This window comes from Desmodus rotundus, chromosome 9 (genome assembly GCF_022682495.2).
Source record: "Desmodus rotundus isolate HL8 chromosome 9, HLdesRot8A.1, whole genome shotgun sequence".
Lineage (NCBI taxonomy): Eukaryota > Metazoa > Chordata > Mammalia > Chiroptera > Phyllostomidae > Desmodus > Desmodus rotundus.
In genome coordinates, this window is record NC_071395.1 from 36,766,627 (window position 1) to 36,788,955 (window position 22,329).

The following is a 22,329-nucleotide window of genomic DNA, read 5'->3' on the forward strand; positions in this document are numbered from 1 at the left end:
GGCGAAAACCCTCTAGGAAGGGAAGAACAAGTTTCTGGCTGGCTGACAAAGTGGAATGTTACTCCAAGTCTGTGTGCTACACTCTGCCCAACAAGGCGGGAGAGTATCTCATTCCAGCCTTCCAGCCTTCCCTTTCCCACCCCATTTTCTTTTTCTTATTTTATTTTAGAGAGAGGGGAAGAGAGGGAGAAAGAGAAACATCGACGTGAGAGAGAAGCGTTGACTGGTTGCCCCCTGTAAGCACTGCTGACAAGGGACAGAGCACAGAGCCTGCAACCCAGGCATGCGCCCTGACTGGGAATGGAACCGGCGACCTCTCCATCTGTGGGACTATGCCCAACCAACTGAGCCACACCAGCCATTTCCTGGCCCATTTTTCGGAAAAGGAACTGAGGCTTGGGGAGGTGATGGCCTCGGGGCCCTCAGGTGTTGGCCTCAGGGCCCCCAGTAGGGTGAGACAGGCTGGGCTGGACCCAGGCCATAGGGGCACCTTGCCCCATCTCATGCCTGGGGTTCTGGGGCTTGGGCATTTGCCACAGCTCCTGCATGGCCCTCCTGAGGCCAGGAAGAGGGATCGAGAATCCCCAGAGCCATCAGGAAGGCAACCCAGCTTTCAGCTGGACCAGTTATCCCTCCAGCATTCCATTAGGGCAGGCTTGTCACGTTTTCTTCGCCCCGGTGCCATTTAAATGTGCCACCTGGGGCTGTGGCTGTAGGACTGGGCTGATGGGAGCAGAGGGTCAGGGACTGGAACCCTGGGATGTGTCCTGTGTGGGTCCATGGGGAAGTTGCTGTCCCTCCCAGACCTCAGTTTCCCCACTTATCAATGGTGCCTCTTGGCTCTGAGTTTGTGAGGTTCACTGTACTCACCATTCAGGGCCCACAGCACGGAGTGGCTCCCAGTGAGGCTCAGATGGGGCTATAAATGATGAGCAGGTATGCTTATAAACAAGGCCACCCCGCTCCTAATGCTTAGGACAGCAGTTCTGGTTGCTGGGGATGGGGCGCTGGCCTCCGTCACCATCCGCTGGCCACAGACATGCCCATGATTCCATCCTCCCATCATCTATCTTCCAGTCCACCCACCCACAACACTCCACCCACCCTCCTGCCCAAACGCCTGCGCGCACACTGTCCCCCAAATGTTTGTCTGCTCCTGCACGCACATGCTCCCCCACTCCATGCCCACCGCTCAGCGAAGCCTCCTGCCCAGGGGCCTGGCTCTCAGGAAGCTCCAGTTTGGAGGGCAGACAAGTTCCACCTGGGCATGACCAATCCAGGGGCCTGGCCAGCACAGACAACACTCAGGCCAGAAATTCCAACCCAGCCTCTGACCCCTGAGCAGCTCCACTTCTCCCTGCCTCTGTCCGGCTTATCCTCTCTCTCGCCGTATCTGTCTCTCTCCGTATCTTTCCCTGTCTCTCTTGGCCATCTCTCCCGTGTCTCATAATCTCCATTTCTCCATCTTAGTCTGTTTCTCTTTGAAGCTCTCTCTCTTAGCTTCTGTCTTCGTGTCTCGCAGTATCTGTATTTCTGTCTCTTTCCGTGTCTCTCAGTCCTTTCTCGGCCTCTTCTCACTTCTTTCTTCTTTCAGTCGCTGTCTTCCAGTCTCTTTGTCAGTGTCCCTCCATCTCTGTCACTAACACTTTCTCTATCTCTATGTCTCTCTGTCTTTGTCTCTGTTTCTCTCTCTCTCTCTCTCTGTCTGTGCCCCTCTCTCAATTACACCCTGCAGCCCCCGCAGGCCAACCCGGGGACTCAGATAAGCACCGCCCTTCCCGCAGAGCAGGAGGAAAGTATTCAGAGGCACCCACCCTGTTCTGGCCCCACCCAGTTGTCCTGCCCCTGAGTTGCTGTCCCCCGACCCAAGGCTCGCTATTGGCCGGTGCGGGAAGCTCCCATTCTCATTGGCAGACCCACTGCCTTGCTCCAAGAAGCAGGGGCGGAGGACGGCAAGTGGGCGACGAAGCCTTGCGCAGCTGCCTGTGGCTGGGCCTGGCGTGGCTGCTGCAGGCGCGAGCTCAGGGCGCTGCGGGGACTCAAAGCGGTCCAAGGAGGCCACACAGCTACCGACACCTAGAGGGCGACGTGCACTGGCGGCGCTTCTTCTTCTCCACCCACTTCTTTCTGCGCGTGGACCCCAGCGGCCTCGTGCAAGGTACCCACTGGTGCCACAGCCCTGGCAGTGAGTCACGGGTGACTGCCCAGTGATGGGGGTGGGAGGAAGGGAGGTTCTGGCAATAACAAATGCAGCAATAATCTTAATGATAAGCTGGGTCCTCTTTCAGCGACAGAGAGTCCCAGGGCCTCCTGTGGTTGCATGGCCAAGTCATTTCCCTTCTGGGGCCTCATTGTCCACAACTGTAAAATGGGCCAAACCCAGATGGTCACAGAGGAAGCTCCCAGCTCCAGGACTGGCTCAGTAGCAGAGATGGGTCTTTGCAAAATAGTTGAGTTTGAGGTCACTAGGCCCATTCACAGAGGGGAAACTGAGACCTCAGGAAGTTGTACAATGGGATGGAGCAGAGCTGGGCTCAGATCTCAACTCACACAATGCAAAACAAAACTCAGAGTCTGCCTGGCTGGGGACCCCTGTATTTCTTCCTACGAAACTTCCTATGAAGAGAAGGGAAAGACCTGCCCAGGGTCACACTGCCAGGGGTTGGTGTTGCTAGGGCTCCTTGATGCCCAAGAACCTTATCGAGTTGGAGTCACTGTCCCTGCTGCCCCATCCAGTAAACAATAGGCATTCAATAAGTATCTGCGGAATGTATGAGGCCAGAGGAGACGCAGGGGCAAAGAGGAAGGAGTTGGGAACCCCTGGGAGACCAGGATGGCCGGTGACCCCACAGGCCTGCCTCAGTCTCCTCACAACTCTGAGGTCTGGAGGAGCTAGGTGATGGAGCTAATTGCTGGCCACTGCCTGAATCACCCCCATTAGGGCAGATAGTCACCCCTGCCCTTCCTAGCTGCTTTCATCTAGGGCTCCCAAGGCCCTCATTAGGTTCACCAGACCAGGACAATGACAAGGGTCTGGCTGGGCCGGTTGACTGGCGGTGTACATGGCCAGGAAGGGTGGCCTCAGGCTGGGGGTGAGGCCTGGCTCTGCTGGGTGACCTGACAGTTACCGCTTTTCTCTGAGCTTCAATTTCCCCATCTGGGCAGTGATGGGGTAACAGATGGTGAATGGCTCTGTGTGGGTTGGGCTTGGAGTTCTTGTATCCTTCATTAATTCGGTGGTTATTAAATGGGCACCTTGCCCTGGCTGTTGTGGCTCAGTGGATTGAGCACCGGCCTGCAAACTACAAGGTCGCCAGTTCGATTCCCAGTCACAGAACATGCCTGAGTTGTGGGCTAGGTCCCCATTTGGGGGCATGCAAGAGGCAACCATGCATCTCTGGCACATTGAAGTTTCTCTCTCTCTCTCTCTCTCTCTTTATCCCTTCCTTCCCCTCTCTCAGAAAATGTAAATAAATAAAATCTTTAAAAAAATAAAAATAACAAAAATAAATGGGCACTTCTTATATCCTGTGCTGGGCACCAGGGGAGCTCACCGTCATGGGGTTCCAGAGCAAAGGGCAAAGCAGTTAAGCACGTGAATGAGTAATATAATTTCAGAGGGGACCACATGGGGTGCAGAGAATGACAACAGGGCGATGTACAAGATGTGACCAGGGGGCCTCTCCAAGGAGGCAGGCTTGAGCTGAGCCTCCTATTGAGAGAAGGAGCTGACCGTGCACAAGAGGAGCCAGGGGCCTGGCCGAGGAAGCAGCAGGTGAAAGGCACTATGGGGATGGGGTGAGCCCCTTGTTGCCTCAGGCATCCAAGTCCAGACTGAAGACCAGAGGGCAAAGCCTTGACTCCGCCAGATTAGACCTCAGTGCATGGGTGGGGCTGAGGGTATGTATGGTGGTTTGTCCCAAAGTCCTGCTTTGCTGGCTCAAAGCCAGGCAGAAATCACCCACGGTCACCCATGGGTGGACGGATGGATCCTGAAGCTGGCTCGGCTCCTTCCCAGACCTCAGTTTCCCCCTCTGGGAAGTGGGCACAATCAGCACCTCTCATCTGTAGCTGCTGTGTGGGCGTAGTGGGGTACAGTGCTTGGCATACAGTTGGCACTCAAGCAGTGTTAACAGCTGTCAAGTTGAATGCACTTTTCTATAAATACCCTGTGTCCCACCCCAGACCTTTGCCTGGACGGTGCCTCCCTTCTGGAGTTTCATCTCCACAGAATCACACAGCTGCAGCGGGCTACAGTCAGGGCCAGACATGGCAAAGGCAGTGAGAACCCAGGGAGGCCCCGCAGCTGCTCTGTCAGGGCCACATCCTTGGGACAACTCCTGACTGGGCTTGTGTGGTCCCCAGTGTGTCCCCACACCCAGCACAGAGCCAGACAACATAGTTGGTGCTTGGTGAATGTTGAATGAATGAATGGATGGATGGATGGGGAGGAGCAGATGATGAGCAGATGATGGCCAAGGGCCCTGACTGAGCCCCTCCCAGCAGGCATTATTGAGATCTGCTCCAACTGCACGGGCATCAAGGCGCTCAGGGCTGTGCACATCAGCTTCTTTGTGGTCATAAAGCACCAGGTCCACCTCTACAGGTGCACGGTGGGGCTGGCGGGCGGTGGGCAGGCACTGGCAGGAAACGGGGCTCTGGCGGCCACCTCATGTGCCTGGCCCCTGCAATGGGTCTACACTGCCCGCAGTGGGTTCCAGGAGCACATTGAGAACAGCTACAATACCTATGCTTCACTTCGCTGGTGTCACCATGGCGCTGGCAGGCAGGGTGCCCGCAATTCGGTGGCCAGACCAGGCGGCACCACCTACCCATCCACTTCCTGCCTATCATGGTCCCTGAGGCCCTGAGGGGCTGTGAGGAACAGCTAGACGAAATTCCAGAAGACACCTGGGCAGGTGGCCAGGGACCAGGGGCTGGAGGCTACCCAGGCTGTGGCCAAGCCATGATGCTTGGTCACTCATTCATTTCACAAGCATTGAGTGCCTGTGTGCAGGGCTCTGGGGAACCTGCGAGGAACCCCACAGAAGTGGCCCAGCCCTCATCTGAGTCAGAGAGGGGGCTGGACACTCAGCTGGGCAGGGGCTGGAGGTGTCCAGTCACGAGCTGGGTAGTGAAGAGCCCAGCAATGCACCTCCTGGATTAGAAACAGGATTCAGCTGTGTCTGGGAAGGGCACTCCAGGCTGGAAGACAGCCTGTCAAAGGCTCAGCAGTGGGAATCCACTGGAGTGTTGAGGCAGCAAGGAGTGGGGGAGCCAGGGGTTGAGAGGGGGTCTAGGGGCCAGAGGAGAGAGGGCAACATGGACATGCTACAGGATGGCAAAGGGACTTGGCAGGCAGGATTAAGTCAAGGCCTGAGATGGGGGTCACCCTGAATTTCCAGGGGGCCCAGTGTCATCCTAGGGTCCTCATAAGAGGGAGGAGGGTCTGAGTGAGAGATGGAAGAGGCTGCCCTGCCCACACCTGGGTTAGCCCGTGAGACGTACGTAAGGCTCCTGATCTCAGAACTGCTGGAGAATGAATGTGTGTGGTTTAAGCCACAAAGTTTTGGTGATTTGTCACAGCAGCTGTAGAAACACACACAAGGGGTCTGAAATCGAGCAATGTCTTCAGAGCTCCTGAGCTCTTCAGGGGGCAGGGGTGCTGTGTGCAGGCCGAGGGGCTTCGGGGTCAGCACCCTCCACAGGCTTGGGGGAAGAGAGGGGACACGGAGTGCTGTGCTTGGGGGAGTGCCCACCAACCCCCCAGCACCCCTGAGCCCCTACCCCAGGGCTGAGGGAGTTCAGCAGCCTTGGGCCAGGCAATTCCACCCTGGGCCTGTTTCCCCTTCTATCAAGTGGGGATGATGATGCCATTTACCCCATGGAGCTACCCCATGGGGGGCTAACATGGGAGCCCCTCCCAGCCAAGGTAGAACATTCTTCTTGAGGCAGGTAACAGTCCCTGGGAGTGGGGGTGAAGACTCTCACCCCTCCCAGCCTCCTCCTACCACTTAAAATACAGAAAACAAAGTCGAGGGTCACTTACCTGGCGGGTATAGAGTGGACCCTCACTGTGGTCAGGGCCAGTGGTTTACCCGGGTGACCCTGCACTCCGAAGTGGCCTTTGTACATGAAACCCCATCAGCTGCAGGAAGGGCAAGCTGGGAAGACCCCACCACACAGCTCAGCACACTGGGGTTCCTCAGCCCCACATTTCAGATGCAGTGACCTCCTGCACCTTTCTTACCGAACCTTGCCAGCCCCCATTCAGGGTTCTGGCTTGGCATGGTGGTGCTGGCTGGTGCTCAAGGGGCACAACTCTAGGGTTCGGCGCAGAAGGAAAATGCGAACCACTTGCTTCTCTTTCTAAGTAGGTGTATTTTTTAAATAACTTTCAAGATACATGTATTTTTTCCTTTAAAAAAACGTCTGTCAGAGCAGTTTTGTTCAGTTTTGTTGCTGGTCATCCTTGTGGTCCCGAGCCCCCCGCACTCAGGGTGGGGACTGCTGGCCTATCTGGTGGGGCCAAGACCCCGGGTGAGTGGCTCCACCCCGTCTTTACACAGATCATGCAGGGCTGTGTGTAAGCTAATGTCCATTTATTTCAAAGCAGTAATAATTTAAAATTATAAAAACCTTTCCGCTGTTCAACATGTAGAGGGTGAAGTTAGAGACAGATGAGACGGGGGATGCTGGGGACGCCTGGGGGCGACATGTGCCCTGCACACCTCTGTGCCCAGCCCTTCAAGAGAAGTTCCTGGGGGAGGGCCAGGCTTCCTCCACAACCTGGAGGCAGTGGGTCCTTTGAGCCTCTGCCCACAGCTGGGGGCACAGCTGGCACCAGAGTCCATGGGAGCCATGGTGGTATGAGAGCCGAGACGGGTAGGGGGCACCTCCTGGGCTCCAGGATGTTGGTGTCCCCATGCCCACCAGGCCTGGGCTGGCTGGGGTCCTGTGCTTACTCTGGGGACTGGCGGGGGGACTCAGGAGTTGCTTGCTGGGTTCTCATTGCTGGGCGAGCTGGAGGAGGACGATGACGAAGAGGAGGAGAAGCTCACCCCAGTGAGGCCTGGGGGGTTGGTGGCTGTGTTCTGTCCTGTGAGGCTTTTTCGGCAGACGGGACAGCTGTCATGCTTTGTGGGGACAGAGTAAGGAGAGGGAAGCAGTTCAGAGGCCGGCGGGGGGCAGGGGTGGGACAGGCCATGGCCTTGGCCACCCACCCGCTCACCTGCTCCAGCCAGGGCACGATGCAGCCATCGTGGAAGAGGTGGTTGCAGGGCAGCTGCCTCACGTGCTCACCCAGCTCGTAGTCGTCCTTGCACACGGGGCACTCCAGCCCAGAGCCTGTGGGAAGCGGGAAACCTGTGACACCCCCGACCGAAGGTGTCCCACTGGGGAGTCTGCTCATCCAGGGCCACCCTGGACCCAGGGGAGGGAGAGACGCTGTGTCCTGAGTCCTGTGTCCCAGGGGAACAAAGGGGACACTGATAAAGCCTCCCCTTCAAGCTGACCTTTAGTCCAACAGAAAAGTCCCAAGGAAAGTATCTTGAAAAGAAGCTGGGTGACTAAGGGCCACGTACCTACATGTTCCTCAGTGACAGGGACAGTGGGGAGGGCCTGGATTTTCTCTTTGTCTGCGGGCGGGGGGCCCGTGTTTTCAAACTGATTGAGGAGCTGAAAGACAAGAGGCCAGAGTGCAGGAGCTCGGTCGGCGGGCGGGGCCCCTCGCCCCGCTGGACTCTGAAATGCAAGGCTGGGTTACCTGCAAAAGCACCGAGGCCGTGTTTGTTCTGGTCCCCCAGAACCCCCACTTGGGAGTCAGAGGTCAGGTACCCTATGAGGCCCAGTCATAGGCCCAGCCCGCTGTTCGCTCATCTAGTCATCGTCCCCTCACAGCCAGGGTGGGAAGACCGGGCCTTGGGGCCGAGGGTCCCACCCAGAGGCTCACACGATCCTGCACCCTATAGGGCATCAGCTAGAACCACAGGGCCAATCCCGCCAGAGACACAATATGCAAGGGATCGTTGACAAGCAGCCCTGAAAGTGGCCATGTTCCTGCCTCACAAGTGCCACCAAGATCACAGTGAACACCCGTCTCGGGACAGGCTGGGGAGAACGTGGAATCCCACATGGGACACAGCCAGGACCCACAACGCCAGCACGTGGCTGCCTGCTCCACAGTGGTCCTGTGCCAGGAGAAATCGTTTGGCTGGTGTGCCCTAGGCCCAGAATGGAAGTTACACAGAGGTGGGGAGCTGGGAAGCAAAGTGTTCACACCAGAGACGCACTCTACCAGGACCATACTCCCACAGTCCTCTCAGTGCTCCAGGGGGTTACGGGCCTGTCAAAACTCCTAGTCCCATCTGAAGGAAAGATGTGATGCCCCTAGTACCACCTGGGGAGACCCACCCCATACCTGCGTGATGATCGCATCCAGCCCGTTGGCCCCCCAGGCGTAGTCCATCGGGTTTGAGTGCAGGACACCCCTGGGCAGAGACGTGCGGGGTTCAAGTGGCAGAGGGGCTGGGTGGGGCTTGGGGGACCCGCCCACCTACTCACCAGGGGCCCAGGCCCAGGTTGGGGATGGTGGCTGGAGTGATGATGCCGTTGACCAGCTGCTGGATGATCCTGGAACACAGCAAGGCCAGGCATGCAATCAGCACTTTCCCAGGACGAAGGCACCCCAGGAGGACACACAGGAAACTGGGGCCCAGCTTCTAAATGCACAGCGTTTAAAGGGTGTGCTTTCAACCAGTGAGATTTGTGGTGAGAAACAAGAATGAAACACAAGAGGGACCCAGAGAGGCATTTCTCTCGCTGAATTCCAGGCCAGAATGCCCCAAGGCCAGGACGGTGCCAATGGCCCTGTCACACACCCAACCCCCACGACACAACTTAGGGAACATCCTGGAGGTCATGAGAGCTGTGGGGTCAGCCCTGTTGTTCCCAGCAGCCCCGGAACATCCAGCCTAGGTACTGGTGGACCCAGAGCCCAGGGTCAGTGGCACGTGGGTGCCACTCAAACAGGAGACAGCTAGAGCATTAGCGGTGGGCTGGGCCTCCAGCTCACAGTGAGGAAAATGGATAAGCTCCACGTGGGTTTAAGCCCACTGTGACACAAGTGCTTCTCCGTGTACAGTCAAGGCCATCTCAGAGACAAGAGGAGCCTAGCCCCGCCTCTTCTGGAGGGGCGGGGCCTGTAAGAACTGTCCAGTTTTTATTCTGAGTCCTTCTCCTGTGCTGTCTGCAAACTAAAAAGAAGCTGTTCTGGTGACAACCAGCGTGTGGGAGGGGCTGGGGTGCTAAGAGCTGCCTGCCAGTTGCAGCTCAGGACAAAGAACCGAAGGTGAACCAGCCATGCCCAAGCCAATGAGCATGCTTAAAAGGACGATGGGGACACCCAGTGGACATGAGGACCCCTAGCTCTGTCCAGGTCCTTGAGCCACACTTCAGCTCCCTCACCTCCCTGACCCTGCCAGGGCCCTGACCCCCACCTGCACCACCCCATTTTGCACGGTGGGCTTGGCTAGCTCTGCCAGAACCCAAGCGGGTACTGCCCTGCTCAGAGGCAGCACCCGCAGCTCTACGCCCACAAAATCTTCTGGATGGGCAAACTGCTGCTCTGCCTGGTGGGGTGTGGTAGGCTGGAAGCCCCCAAGAGCAACCCCCCCTCCAGCCACACCTAGCCCCCTCACCCTTCCAGCGTGGGGACGCCTTCATGCCGGCTGGGGGCCCGCCTCGGGGTGAGGCGGGCTCGGGGCTGCCGGGCGCCATACCGGTGCCGGGACTGCTGCTCTCTCTCCCGCCGGCTCTCAGGGTCCCTGCCACTGTCGGCCAGTGCCCCTGGGGGGAACGTGGGGATCTCAAAGCTGTCGTCAAAGATGCCGAAAGCAAACTGCCCGAAGTTCTGAGGCAGCATGAAATGGTACTGGTCCATGTTCTGCAGGAGGAAGGCCGTGACTGTGGGCCCCTTGCATGGGTGCCACAGTTCCTCCCCACTGTGGCCACTGTCCTAGGCTCAGCACTTCGAGGGGACAGGGAGACACCAGGGAAATCTTGGCACATGTGTGGGACATGGGAGGGGAGGAGGGGCCCAGGAAGGGAAGTTCAGGAGGACCAGGGGTCAGGGAGGACAGCCCTGCCTGCTGCGGCGCAGGGTGGGAGTCTCCCAGAGAGCAAACAACCGCCTGCAGGACGAGGGGCTGAGCCTGTTCTTCAGCCACGGGGGGGCATGGTCCCTTGTCAGGGGAGGCCAGTCAACTCACCTCGAATGGCTGCCTGCTTTGGTCTGTGGGGGCTGTGGAGGGAGCGGAACCATTCTCTGTACTCCTGGGTGGACACGGTGCAAGTCAGCAGTGGGGTGACCCGCTGGAGAAGAGGCAGGACCCCTGCCTGACCCCCACGGGCCTCAGGGTCACTCTCTGCCCTCTGCAGTCCCTGCCCTCATCCCAAATAAGGAGAGTGGAGACTATCTCAACATCTGGCTGCCCGGGGACTCCAGGGCACTGCCCAGATCCCACCCCCTGCCCGACATGGCCCTCCCAGGCTCTGCCCACGAGACGGTTCTGAACCAGCACTGGCTGCTGCGCTTGCTTGTCCCTCATCATACCTCCACTCTCTCGCCCTAGCGGCCTGGGGTCTACCAGTAGGCACCTGGGCCCAAGGCCTCTGTAACCAAGGGGCTGCGTTACCTGGTCTCCTCCGGAAGCTCCTCGATGAAACCAGACTCACATCGTGGGCAGATGTAATCCTGCAGGAGGAGAGAGCAGGGGAGTGTGATCTCAGTGTCCCAGCCCCCGTGTCATCTGCATCCGGAAGCTCACTGGACACCCCTGCCTGGAGCAGGACACACCTTCAGCCCCAGCCTCGCCCACAGCAAGCAGCAGAGAACAGGAGTGAGGCCCAGGATGGACGTCACCTCAAGAAACCCATCTGTGAAAATGCTCCAGTCCAGAGTCAGACCCGGCAGAGGCCCGGCTGATGGGCATATGCAGAGCTCGGGCACGGACATCCATCAGCCACAGCTCCGACTTCTGTCCCTCGACCTGCTCCTCTGCAGGTGACCTTCCTGGCTGCCCACGGAGTTGCAGAGTGTCCACTCAGCATATCGGCTGATGAAGGCTCTTGACAAGGCCTGCAGCAAGCAGAGGCCAGCTAATGTGGGTCTAGCAAGCTGTTCACGAGAATGTTCTGAGTGACACCGCACACACTATGGAGACGTGGCCCTGGGCAGGCGCCTGAGCCTACACTCCAGAGGGCTGGACCGGGAGCCTGTCTGTGGGGCCTCCAGGGCTCTCTGGGCCTCAGAGCAGGTCAGCTCCCAGGAAAGCAGCCACTGAGGGCACAGGGACCGGCCCCACAGTGGCATTTCTGGAACATTCTGGCAGTCCTGACACAAGACCTACCATCCTAAGCTGGAATGTGGCCCATCCTTGCTGGCCACACCCCCTGTATCCCTCCCTCCCCAAGTGTGATGGCAGAGACTGTGATGTCTTGAGGGAAGAACGCAGGATGGGCCCCTGGCACAGGGTGTGTGAGACCCAACCAGGCTGATGGGCCTGAAACAAGCCCAGAGCACATGGCGCGCACTGGGCATGTGCAGGTCAGGGCTAGCAGAGGGGTCCCTAAAGTCAGACAGGAGACAAGACAGGTACAAGGCCTACTTCTGCCCAAGGTGACATTTCAGAAGTGCCCTATGTGACAGTGACCTCTCTAGGAGCAACCCCATGGGGGGGGTGCCAAGCACCTGCAGCTGGACAGTGGGTGCCACACCACACAGAGCACGCCTGGTCCCTCTCACCTGCCCCGCTGTCAAACACAAAGCTGCCGAAGCAACGTGGGGAGGGCAGGTGGGAGCTGCACAGAGCGTGGGGCCTTGTATCCAAACTAAATCAAGAACTCTTACAATTCAACAATAAAAAAACAAACAACCCATTTAAAAAATGACTAAAGAATCATTTCTTCAGATACACAGATGGCCACTGCCCGTAGAAAGACGCCGGATACCACCAGGCACCAGGAAACGCAGGTTGCGATCCGTGAGACACGCTGTGCACTCCCAGGATGACCACACGCAGGCAGCGGTGGCAAGTGCTGGCAAGGACGCGGAGGCACCAGGCCCTCCGACACGCTAGTGGGAACACACAGTGGGCAGTCTCTCTACAACACAGGGAGCAAGCAGGGCTTCCACAGGTCCCGCAGCCACCACGTGACCCTGCAGTGCCACTGCTATGTGTCCGCCCAAGAGAAATTGAAACGCGCCCACAAAGAACCCGATACAAGCAATCCGTGGCTCAGTTTACAAGAGCCACAACGTGGTAACAACCCAAATGTCCCTCCATCAACGCACAATGTTGTCACCCGCACACTGGAACATCACCCAGCTGTGAAAAGGAGCGAAGCTCTGACACCCACTCCAGCGTGGGCAGGCCTTGAACACGTGGTGCTCAGTGGGAAAAGCCAGACACAAAAGGCTGTGCATTTGCGTGAAATCTCCAGAACAGGCAAATCCACAGGGACAGAGAGTGGGTCAGTGGTTGTCAGGGACTGGGGAGGGGACAAGGTAACTGCTGATGGAGAGAGGTTTCTTTTGGGGTAATGAAATGTTCTGGAACCAGACAGAGGGGATGGGTGTGGGGCCCCAGGTATGGGACCCCAGTGAAGTGTACACTTTAACTGGGTCATAACGGTGAGGACAGCCTCTGCATTCCTGAGGAGGGGCACGGGGACGAGGGACAGCTCCACCACAGTGAGTGACCATGAGAGTCACAACCCTACACGGGACTCGAGGCCAGTGGGCTGCCACTCAGGAGCTCCTCCTACCGCCCTCCTGGCGGCAGCAGCCGGGTGTTTACTTCAAGGTTTCACACAGCTACAGGCGGCTTTGTGAACAGGCCCATGGGGAAATGGGGCTGCAGAGGAGCCTGGCTGGCCGCAGTTGGAATGTGGGGAACCAGACACCCCCACAAACATGGCAAAGTCAGACAGACCTGAACTCCGGTCTGCCCGCCACCAGGTGTCTACCCAAGGAAGGGAACCCCTCAGCTCCGGGCCCACGGGAAGGCCTGAGCTCTCACCAAATCCTGGAGGAGCCCCCACTCCCATCCTGCAGATATGCCACGTGGCCTCAGCCTGAACCTCAGTTTGACCTGCTGGAAATAGGCAACCCATTCTCCCACTTTAAAAAAAAAATCTGATTTAGTTATTTTTAGAGAGAGAGGAAGGGACGGAGAAAGAAAGGGAGAGAAACATCAATTGGTTGCCTCTTGAACGCCCCCAACCAAGGACCTGGCCTACAACCCAGGCACATGCCCTGACCAGGAATCAAACCAGTGACCTTTCGGTTTGTGGGACGACGCCCAACCCACTGAGCCACACCAGTCAGAACTATTCGCCCACTTATGGCTCGCTGCAGCTCTGGGCCCATGCAGCCTGTGCATCATTCTTGTCCTTCAAGGTCCCCACACCTCCCTGAACCCAGCCACTCTGTTCACACATCACCGCCCCATCTCAGCACAGAGCACAATCAGCAAACGGTCAGCTCCAGAACAATCTGGTCCGGCCACTCCCACAGTTCCACCCTCCACCCCTCCAGACCCCAGTCCAGACTGCCTCAGCCCTCACCCTCTCCCTCTCCCTCTCCCCCTGGCAGCCTTACACCAGCCCCTCTGCAGGAGCGCTCTTCCCCATATATCTACCTGGCTGGCCCCCTCACGGAAGCTGGGTCTCTGCTCAAACGTCACCTCCTGGCTGCAATCCTCGGTCTCCCCACCTGTAAACGGAGGATGGCCTCAACCCCAGGGCTCTGAAATCCGGCAACCGTTAAGGACCTGAGGGCTGCGGTTTAACAGTGGGTCACAGCCAGGCCCTGCCTCTGTACTCTGCTCTGGAGAGAACCCATGTTGAGTTCACAGCGGCCTGTGTGAGCTGTGGGCTGCCCCAGACTTGAAGCAGGCCTCCAGCCTCTGCCTGCAGGCGGTGGGGAAGGAGCCAGAACCAGGGGTCTCCCAATGCTCTCCTCCTCGGAGAGCACGTCCCAGAGATTTTTACTAAATCAGAGTAGCCAACGGTAGAAACCCACAGCCCAGCAAGGGGACCGTGAGATGAAGGAACCCCTCCCATAGGACAGAACCTGCCTCTGGCAACAGGGCCAAGGCGACTGCTCCCCTTTCAGGTGGTGAGGAACAACCTGCTTGCTGGGCCCTAACTTTTGAGCACCTATTTCTAGCCAATGACTTGTGGCAAATTAGTTACTTCTCCCCTCAGAGAGAGGGGAGAAAGGTAAGGGGCCCCACACCAGCACCATCACCATGGCAACAGCACTGGCCAGAGCATCAAGGATGACACATAGATGCTAAATTCACTGAGCACTCACTCCATGCACTAGGCCCCCAGGGCGTGCCCAGGAGGTGCTATCTGGCCCTTCCTTGGGCACAGGGAGGACATGGGGGCTTTGACAGATACAGAGGCCAAGGTCACCAGGGCCAGCCCTAAGGGTGGGCATCAGCCTTTACCCTAACTGTGGCCACACATACACACAGGGTCCACGGCCAGGGGCATACAGTGAAGTTGAGGGAACTGAGGTGGGAGCTGGAGAGATGCCTGGCCCCGGATGTTCACCCACTCTACAGTGACATTGGCCTCTGGGGCCCAGGCCCCTCAGAAGAAGCAGAGCTCCAGGTGCAGCACAGGCCCCAAGCAGGACAGAGCTGCAGCAGGGGTGCATGGGCACAGAACCAAATACAGATAATATGAGACCCCTACAGCCCTTGGACCCCAGGGGTACACTTGCTGCTCCCTCACCCCATGTGGCCCCCCTCCAATGTCACTGGGCAGAGAGAGACCCCATGAGAAAGCTGACCGAGCCTCATCCCTGTTCCTCACACCCCGTCTGTGACCCCATGCCTCCGCAAGCCCTACGCACACGGCTGATGCTGGAGTGCAGAGCCCTGCCAGGACCTGGTGCCACCTAAGGCCTACTTCTGCCAGCCAAGCGCACATCGTACACATACAGCCCCAACACACGGTTTAACCCGCAGCACCCACCTAACTCAAACTTCCTCCGTCTTCCCAGGCTGCTTCTGACACCATCAATAGATACTGAGATTCCATCTCCCACAGACGCAACAGGTATGCAAGAACCTGCACTGAAGGAGGACTGACCTCTGCACAAGCCCAAGGGTGTTGGGTGCAGCAGGTTCCTATGCAGGACCTGCACATCCACCACGTCGCCAGCAATCCCGTTTCCAGGGAAGGATCCGTCTGGGCATGTGCACCAGCCTCAGGGCCTCCGAGCCAGCTGGCCTGTCTGGTTCCTGCTCCCACATGCAGCACTCCAGCTAGGCCACCCGCCTCTCCCTGTACATTCTGGGAGCCAGGCGCTAGGCTCCTCTGCACACGTGTACTCCCACTGGACCTCATGGAGCAAATGAGGATGATCTCATCAAACCCATCTGACAGCAAGCAGACTGAGGCCCGGGGAGGTTGAACACCTCACCCAGAAAATCTCAGCTGAGAAGCGCAGCAGCTGGGGGCAGCCTCAGCCTGATCCTACAGCCAAGCCCTGCGGGTAGAGGAAAGCCCAAGCCCAGGGTGCCTGAGAAGGTGCTACGGTGACAACAGCTAGTTCCTGTCACAATAGTAGTAGGAGCTGTACAGAAACCAGCACAAGCATCTTACAGCAGACACAGTGGGCTAGTTTCCCCCAAACAGAAGCCCCAGTTTCAGGGGCGAGTGCTAGTTAGGACCTCCAGCTGTTACCAAGAGCCAGCTTTCCCTCCCTGAAAACATCAGGCGTGCCCCTTAACGATAAAATCACCCTGTTGCTACCGAGCCTTGTTGAACCCCATTCCAAGTGCCCTCCCACCACATGGACGCCTCCTCCCTGTCATAGTTGGTCTTATGATGTTTACCAACATTCCTGACTAAATATTTTGACAATTCAAGGTTGGCTCCCTGACCAGCCTATAAACTCTGAAGGTAAAGGTCATGGCTACCTTGTCACCACTGGATTGTGACTAAAAATGTCCTCATCAGCCCAGTAACGGAAGAGGTCAGGGTCCTCTTGGTCCGTGGCCACACCAGGCCAGGAGTGGCCACACCAGGCCAGGACCCAGGCCCTGCGCTGGCCCCAGCCTAGCTGTAGCCTCAGCTTCCAGCTTCCTGATGGTTCTAGACAAGCTGCTTTGGGGTGAGCCTAAGACCCAGGACCGATCCTGAGGCTCACACCACCTGTAAGGGTCTGCATGCAACTAATCCAGGCTGGTGAGCTATCAGGTGACCAGCCCCTTCCTGCTATGGTGGAGAAAGACAGACCCAGGGTTGGGGCGTGCAGGAAACCGGAAGAGGCAAAAGCAAGACTTCCGGGAGACTGGAGTGGGGCCAATTCTCGCTCCCCATGTCTCTGCTAGCCCATGTGAGCTTTCGTTTTGTATTCCCCTTCCCCTGAGGAGGTGGGGAATCCCCTTGTCTCTGGAAGCCACACCACCCCCACCCGTTCTCTGCCCCTGGGCCTAGGCACGACTCTCCAAACCCAGGCTCTAGCTCCTTTTCTCTTCTGTATTTGGCACGATGCCACAGACTCTTTCTCCTGGCTCCTCCTGGTCCCCTCCCAATAGCAATTCCTCTTCCCAGGGAACCCCACAGCTGGAAAGGAAGGACTAATAGTGTGGCTCTGAAATCAAAACAGGCTCTCCCAACCACCAGCCAGGTGACTGTGGGGAAGTAAAGTACAAGGAACGCACCCCGTAGGTGCTCACCAAATCCTCCCCACTTCCAGATCCCACACCTGCTTCCCGTGAGCCGGCCCAGTTGCAAACGTCAGGACCGGACCGGCCTAAGCCACCGTGGGCCTGTTTTTCCACCTGTGAAGTGGGAACGGGTCAGCCAGGGGCAAGGGAACACTGGTCCCATTCCAGAGGGCCTGGAAACCTGTCTGCAGCCCTCTCTTGCACCACACGGAACTATTAGGCCATCTTGTGAGACACTGGCCTAAATAAGCAGGAGTCAATACCGGGCCACAGGTTGGGCCAAAGCCCCAGGGAAGCGCAAGAACGCAGCCTTGCAGCAGCTGTCAGACCCGGGCAGAACCACAGCCACTCTTCTGGAAATCCAAGAACGGGGAGGGGGCAGGCGGGGGTGGCGTTGGAGACTTCCACTGGACAGCCTGCAAGGAGGTGCGGCGCCGTCGACGCGCTCAGGGAACGGCCCCCGATCCCCGATCCCCTCTCCTCCGGCATCCCGCTTCCTCCTGGGCGACGCGATGGAGAAGGTCACGCGGCCTCTACGGGCCTCCGTTTCCCCGTCGGGTACGCAGCAGCCTCACTGGGCGGGAACCCGCGGATCGGTATCACCGGCACCGCTGCACCACCGGGGACAGGCTCCGCCTCGGAAACCTCCGCGGAGGCGCGGGCCAACGCCGCCGGGGCTATTTCCTTGCCTGGCCAGCTCGTCCCAAGCCCAAGGAGAGGGCCCACCGCCCGTTTCGGAACTCACCGGCAGGCGCGGCACGATCTCAACCGAGCAGCAGTGGCAGAAGTACCGTCCGGGCTGCGGCGACGCCTCGGCCATGGCCGCCGCCGCCTCCTCCGCGCCGCCCGCCCCCTGCGCGGCGGCGCCGGCCGTTTGCTGCTCCCTAGCCGGCCGACGAGCCCGCGCACGCTCACGCACAGCACGCATAGTACGCACAGCGCGTGGGGTGGAGTGGGGAACGCGGGAGCAAGTCTGGCTGCAGGCAAAACAGGGCTGGCCCGGACGACGGTGGCCGCCGAGGGGCAAACTTGGTGCAGGAGCCTCCCGAGCGGGGCGCCGAGCAAGAGGTTTGCAGCTTGAGCAGGGGTAGGTCGATCTCCTTTACACGTCCAAAGGCTCCCACTTCCCCTCATTATTTCTTCTACCTCAACTCTGAATATCTCTTCTCACTGTCTTCATTGGTCCTGGGACGCGACCGGCGCGCTCTCACCTCTGGGCCTTTGCACTGGCTGTTCCTCTGCCGGTGCACCGTTCCCGCAGACACCCGCGTGGCGTTCTTCTTCCTCATGTCTTTCAAGTCCTTCAGATATCTAACCTATTGAGGCTCCCTCCTCAATAGCACTTATTTCCACCTCATAAACTATCCGGTCAGCTCCACAGCAGATGGGATGTTTGTATTTTGTTCCTGGCTGGACTCAAAACAGTGCTTGATACACAGGCATTCCGGAAACACTCATTAAATGAATGCAGACAGGAGACTCATTCCTGGATCAAGGGAGGTTCCAGCCCAATCATGCATTTATTTCTTTATCTACTCAACAAACATTCATTGAGCACCTGGCTGCAAGGACACAGCAGGGGAAACGACAATGAAAAGGGTAATACTCTAAAAACTATGGTACATTTACACAATGGAATACTACACAGCAGAGAGAAAGAAGGAGCTCCTACCCTTTGCGACAGCATGGATGGAACTGGAGAGCATTATGCTAAGTGAAATAAGCCAGGCAGGGAGGGACAAATACCATATGATATCACCTTTAACTGGAACATAATCAACAAAAGAAAAAAAGCAAACAAAATTCAAGTAGAGACATTGAAATTAAGACAGTCTGACAGTAACCAGAGGGGAGGAGGGTGGCAATAATGGGGGAAGGGTTTTCAGGAACTACTATAAAGCACACATGGACAAAACCAAGGAGGAGGGTGGAGGGAAGGGAGGGAGGGAGGTGGGTTTGGCTGGGGAGGAGGGGGCGGGGAATGCAGACAACTGTAATTGAACAACAATAAAATAATTTTTTAAAAAGAAAAGGATAATACTCTTTGAAAAGGGAAAATACGCTTGCTGGGGGGGACAAGGGTACCCTTGCTGAGATGTGTTCAAACACCCCCAGACCCTTGAGGCTGAGCCAGAGGATGGGACCTGAGGGTGGCCCTGGCTCTTCCTGGGAAGACAGACAGCGCTTCCTACGGGCGGGGGAGTCGGAGCCAGGGTGTTGAGGAAATAAAAATCCGAGCGTATGGAGTACGATCTTGAATGTCAAGAGGCTAGGGACAGGCATTTGTTTGCCAACCACCGTCTGAATCCCTCCTCGAGGCTCAGAGGTGATTCTAAGCCATTCCTACTCTGACCACTAGAGTGCGCACCGGCCCCATCACTGGGAATCCAGGAACCCTCAGGTCCTGGAGGAGCAGTCCTTTGCCTCAGGCTTCTGTGCCCAGCTCCTGGCTCACGTCACACCTCCAATATTCATTCATTCATTCTGCAGAAGTATATGAGGTGCCACCCAAGGCATTTATTCTGCAGAAGTATGTGAGGTACCACCCAGGAGACCTCGGGGCCAACACGCTCACGTTCAAATTCCACACACTACACTGGCTATGTGACCCTGGGCAAGTTGCTTGACCTCTCTGGGCAGGTGGCAGAAACTGCCTCCCAAGGTTTTAGGATTATATGAGGCTTGAGGCACACATGGGTAGCCACAACATCTCCTCGGTCTCCAGTGGGTTCTGCTGCCTGACCTGAGGTCATGTGCCCCTCACCCATTCTCTCCCCAGACCAGCCTCATTAGCCCCCTTGGGTTGGCCAAACTGAATCTCAACTCACGGCCTTTGCCTGGACATGCCCTCTGCTGGGAGTGCCCGTCCCACTGTCCCTCCTCTTTCCCCGCTTCTTGGGAGGTTACCCCCACCCCTTGCTGGGGGAACCCCATCCCCTACTGCATCTTGCTGCCCAGCACACTGATCTCTTCCACCTCTGCCATTCCCTAATGCAGGGGTTAGCAGTGGTGTTTCCCAATATGTGAGGCCAACACCCAACATACAGTACGTGCTCAATAGAGTCTTCAAGAAGTAAACATTAATGAGTACCTCCTGTGTGCCATACACAGGCAAGGCTCTGGCCATGCAGTGGGAACGAGAGCACATGGTCTTGTATGTTATAAATCTATGAGCTCAGGAGGTGCAGGCCTGAAGTTTAATCCCCTCACGGGCACCATGAGGTGGGACAATTATGACCTCACTTTACGGATGAGGAGACTGAGGCTCAAATCTGGCCATCCCTGTGGCCCAGTGGCCCTGAGGTTCTGGGGCCCTCAGGGATTTATTGGCGAGCCTGTTGGGATACACTCAGGAGGCTCTCTGACTACCGGACATGGCAAGACATAGGTATCTAGTGATGGTTTCCCAGAAAAATATCCTTGGAAAGGCTTTGAAAATGGAGGTGGAGTGTGGCCTGGTCCCTCCAGACTCCCCAGGGCAGGACCCTATCAAGACTACCCAGGACAGGGTAGGGCCTCACTCCTCAGACCCAGGGCAGGGCCATGCCTCACCCCTCAGACTCGGTTGTCCCTTCCTCTTCAGGTACTGCAGGACAAGGGCAGACGGGCCTCTGAGCCTCAGTCTTCCACCTGTATAATGGGTCTCTCGGCTCTGCCCAGGGAGGCCACTCTAAATGGCTACTGTGATTCTAGGTCTCCAGTTCTCTGCATGTCTCGACTTTTGTACAGGTCTTCTGCACTGCCTGGGATGTGCTGGGACCATAAGAGCGATGACAGTACCACTTGGGGCCCACTGCTCACTGTTCAATTCAGAGAGAGAAGGACCCTGAGCACCCTGCCCCACAACTCAGCACACAGGTCCTAGAATCTCGCTTACCTGGTATTGACTCCAGTCCCAACCCTGTGGGACGTGGTGATTCCAGAAATCACTTTCCCTCCTCCAGCCTTAATTGCTCCTCTGTAAACTGGGTGCCTGCCTCACAGCATCATGGTGAGGGACAGAGAAGACTCATCACATACCTGCCCCGGCCAAAACACCCGTGAGAATCCATGCACACACGTCACCCCCCTGTGCGCCGGGCACTGTCCCTGGTGTCCTGCCTTCACTCTGTAGTACTGGGACCCATGCCCATTTCAAAGATAAGAAAACAGAGGCCCACAGAGGTCACATGTGACCTGGCCAAGGTGGCACAACCTGTACTGGACTTTCATAAACTCCTCCTCCCTCCAGCCTCAGGGTCATCTCCTCAGAGACCCCACAACAGTCCTGTCCCCAGGGTCTCTGTACTGCCACCTCTCATCACACTTTGTTCACTCCCTTCGTTGTTTCCAGCCCAGCAGGGACGGTGGAGACACACTGAACCCACCCGAAGGGCCCTCCCACCGTATTGGCCTATTGCTGCTGTAATAAATCACAACCGACCTGATGGCATAAAAACCCTCAAATCTTTCTTTTCCAGTTCTAAAGGTCAGAAGTCCAACATGGGTTTTGCAGAACTAAAATTAAGGTATCAGCAGAGCTGCATTCCTTTTAGGAGGCTCCGAAGGAGAATCTGTTCCCAGCCTTTTATAGCTTCTACAGGCTGCCCACATTCCTTGGCTCTTGGCCACTTCCTCCATCTTCACAGCCAGCAACAGCAGGTCATGTCCTCCTCATGTAGCATCTGTCTGACCACAGAGGGAAAGGTCTCCACTTTTCGGGATCCTGGGATGGCACTGGGCTCACGGGGTAGTCCAGGATTTTCTCCCTATCCAAAGGTGCTTAACGTAACCCCATCTGCAAAGTGTTTTTGCCATCGAAGGTGACAGAGTTGCAGGGTCCAGGGATTAGGATCAGACAAACGGCTCAGGTAGATCCGGGCTTTCTCTTAGTACAAGCATCCCAATACTGCACTTCCATTCCCACCCCTCCTTCCTATGGTTCAGTCCATCTCCCAAGTCTCAATTTATTTTTTTAAAAGATGTTATTTATTTATTTATTTATTTAAGATTGTTTAAAACATATTTTATTTATTTATTTAGAGGGAAATGAAGGGAGGGAGAAAGAGAGGGAGAGAAACATCAGTGTGAGAGAAACATCCGTCCATAGCCCCTCACTTGTTCCCAGCTGGGGACCAGACCCACAGCCCAGATATGTGCCTTGCCCGAGAATTGAACCAGCCACCTTTCACTTTGCAGCACAATGCCCAACCCATTGAGCCACACGCCCAGGGCCCAAGTCTCCATTTAAATGTCCGGTTCCCCTGGGAAGGCTTCCTCGGTCTCTCCCAGGCTGGGTCAGGTGTGGCTTTGGGGCATCCTCCATCACAGCTCTGATCGCCGTCATCACAGCCAGTTTACCTGTGCGGTCTGGGGTAGAGAGAAGCCCAGGATGGCGATCCAGGGCTATTAGGGAGTCACAGTGGGTGTCTGAGCTGAGAAGGAACCTGGGGCAGCTGGGATAGGAAGTGGGCTGCAGTGAGTGAGGCTGAGGCTGGGTCAGGGTAGAGGAAGGTACAAATGTGAGAGATTCAAAAGGGGAGGCAAGGGCTCCTCTGAGGAGGGCCGGTGACTTGCTTGAGGTCACCCAGCATATGGC

General features: G+C 57.1%; 2 protein-coding genes across 9 annotated transcripts; one reads left to right on the forward strand and one right to left on the reverse strand.

Moving 5' to 3' along the window:
- The first annotated feature begins 332 nt into the window (after positions 1–332).
- Positions 333–6,873, forward strand: FGF22 (fibroblast growth factor 22). Its single transcript, XM_045202252.2, has 5 exons — positions 333–452; positions 1,915–2,185; positions 4,507–4,613; positions 4,787–4,915; positions 6,826–6,873. The coding sequence occupies exons 1-5, from the start codon at positions 333–335 to the stop codon at positions 6,871–6,873; spliced, it is 675 nt and encodes a 224-aa protein (XP_045058187.2).
- RNF126 (ring finger protein 126) lies at positions 6,362–17,679 on the reverse strand. Of its 8 annotated transcripts, none has more exons than XM_053910522.1 (10): positions 17,497–17,632; positions 13,701–13,774; positions 10,695–10,753; positions 10,269–10,332; positions 9,699–9,943; positions 8,559–8,631; positions 8,420–8,489; positions 7,584–7,677; positions 7,232–7,347; positions 6,362–7,136 (listed from the first exon to the last, which is right to left on the reverse strand). In XM_053910522.1, exons 4-10 carry the CDS (start codon positions 10,319–10,321, stop codon positions 6,987–6,989), a joined length of 801 nt encoding a protein of 266 aa, XP_053766497.1. In that variant the 5' UTR covers positions 10,322–10,332; positions 10,695–10,753; positions 13,701–13,774; positions 17,497–17,632; the 3' UTR covers positions 6,362–6,986. The 8 variants fall into 8 exon arrangements, 7 of the variants coding, with proteins under 7 accessions (XP_053766497.1, XP_053766499.1, XP_053766498.1 ...); XM_053910524.1 differs by having other exon boundaries at positions 10,269–10,371; XM_053910523.1 differs by having other exon boundaries at positions 10,269–10,395.
- Between the last annotated feature and the right edge of the window lie 4,650 nt (positions 17,680–22,329).

Excerpts from the sequence above, each read along its gene's own strand:
- FGF22 (XM_045202252.2), top strand. The coding sequence starts at position 333 with ATGCCCAACCAACTGAGCCACACCAGCCATTTCCTGGCCCATTTTTCG. Across the intron at positions 453-1,914 it reads GCCTCAGGGCCCCCAGTAGG|ACCCACTGCCTTGCTCCAAG; the intron begins GTGAGACAGGCT and ends TCTCATTGGCAG. Across the intron at positions 4,614-4,786 it reads TCCACCTCTACAGGTGCACG|GCAGGGTGCCCGCAATTCGG; the intron begins GTGGGGCTGGCG and ends TGGCGCTGGCAG.
- RNF126 (XM_024569093.3), bottom strand. The coding sequence starts at position 17,571 with ATGGCCGAGGCGTCGCCGCAGCCCGGACGGTACTTCTGCCACTGCTGC. Across the intron at positions 9,944-10,268 it reads AAAGCAGGCAGCCATTCGAG|AACATGGACCAGTACCATTT; the intron begins GTGAGTTGACTG and ends TTCCTCCTGCAG. Across the intron at positions 7,348-7,583 it reads TGTCACTGAGGAACATGTAG|GCTCTGGGCTGGAGTGCCCC; the intron begins GTACGTGGCCCT and ends CGCTTCCCACAG.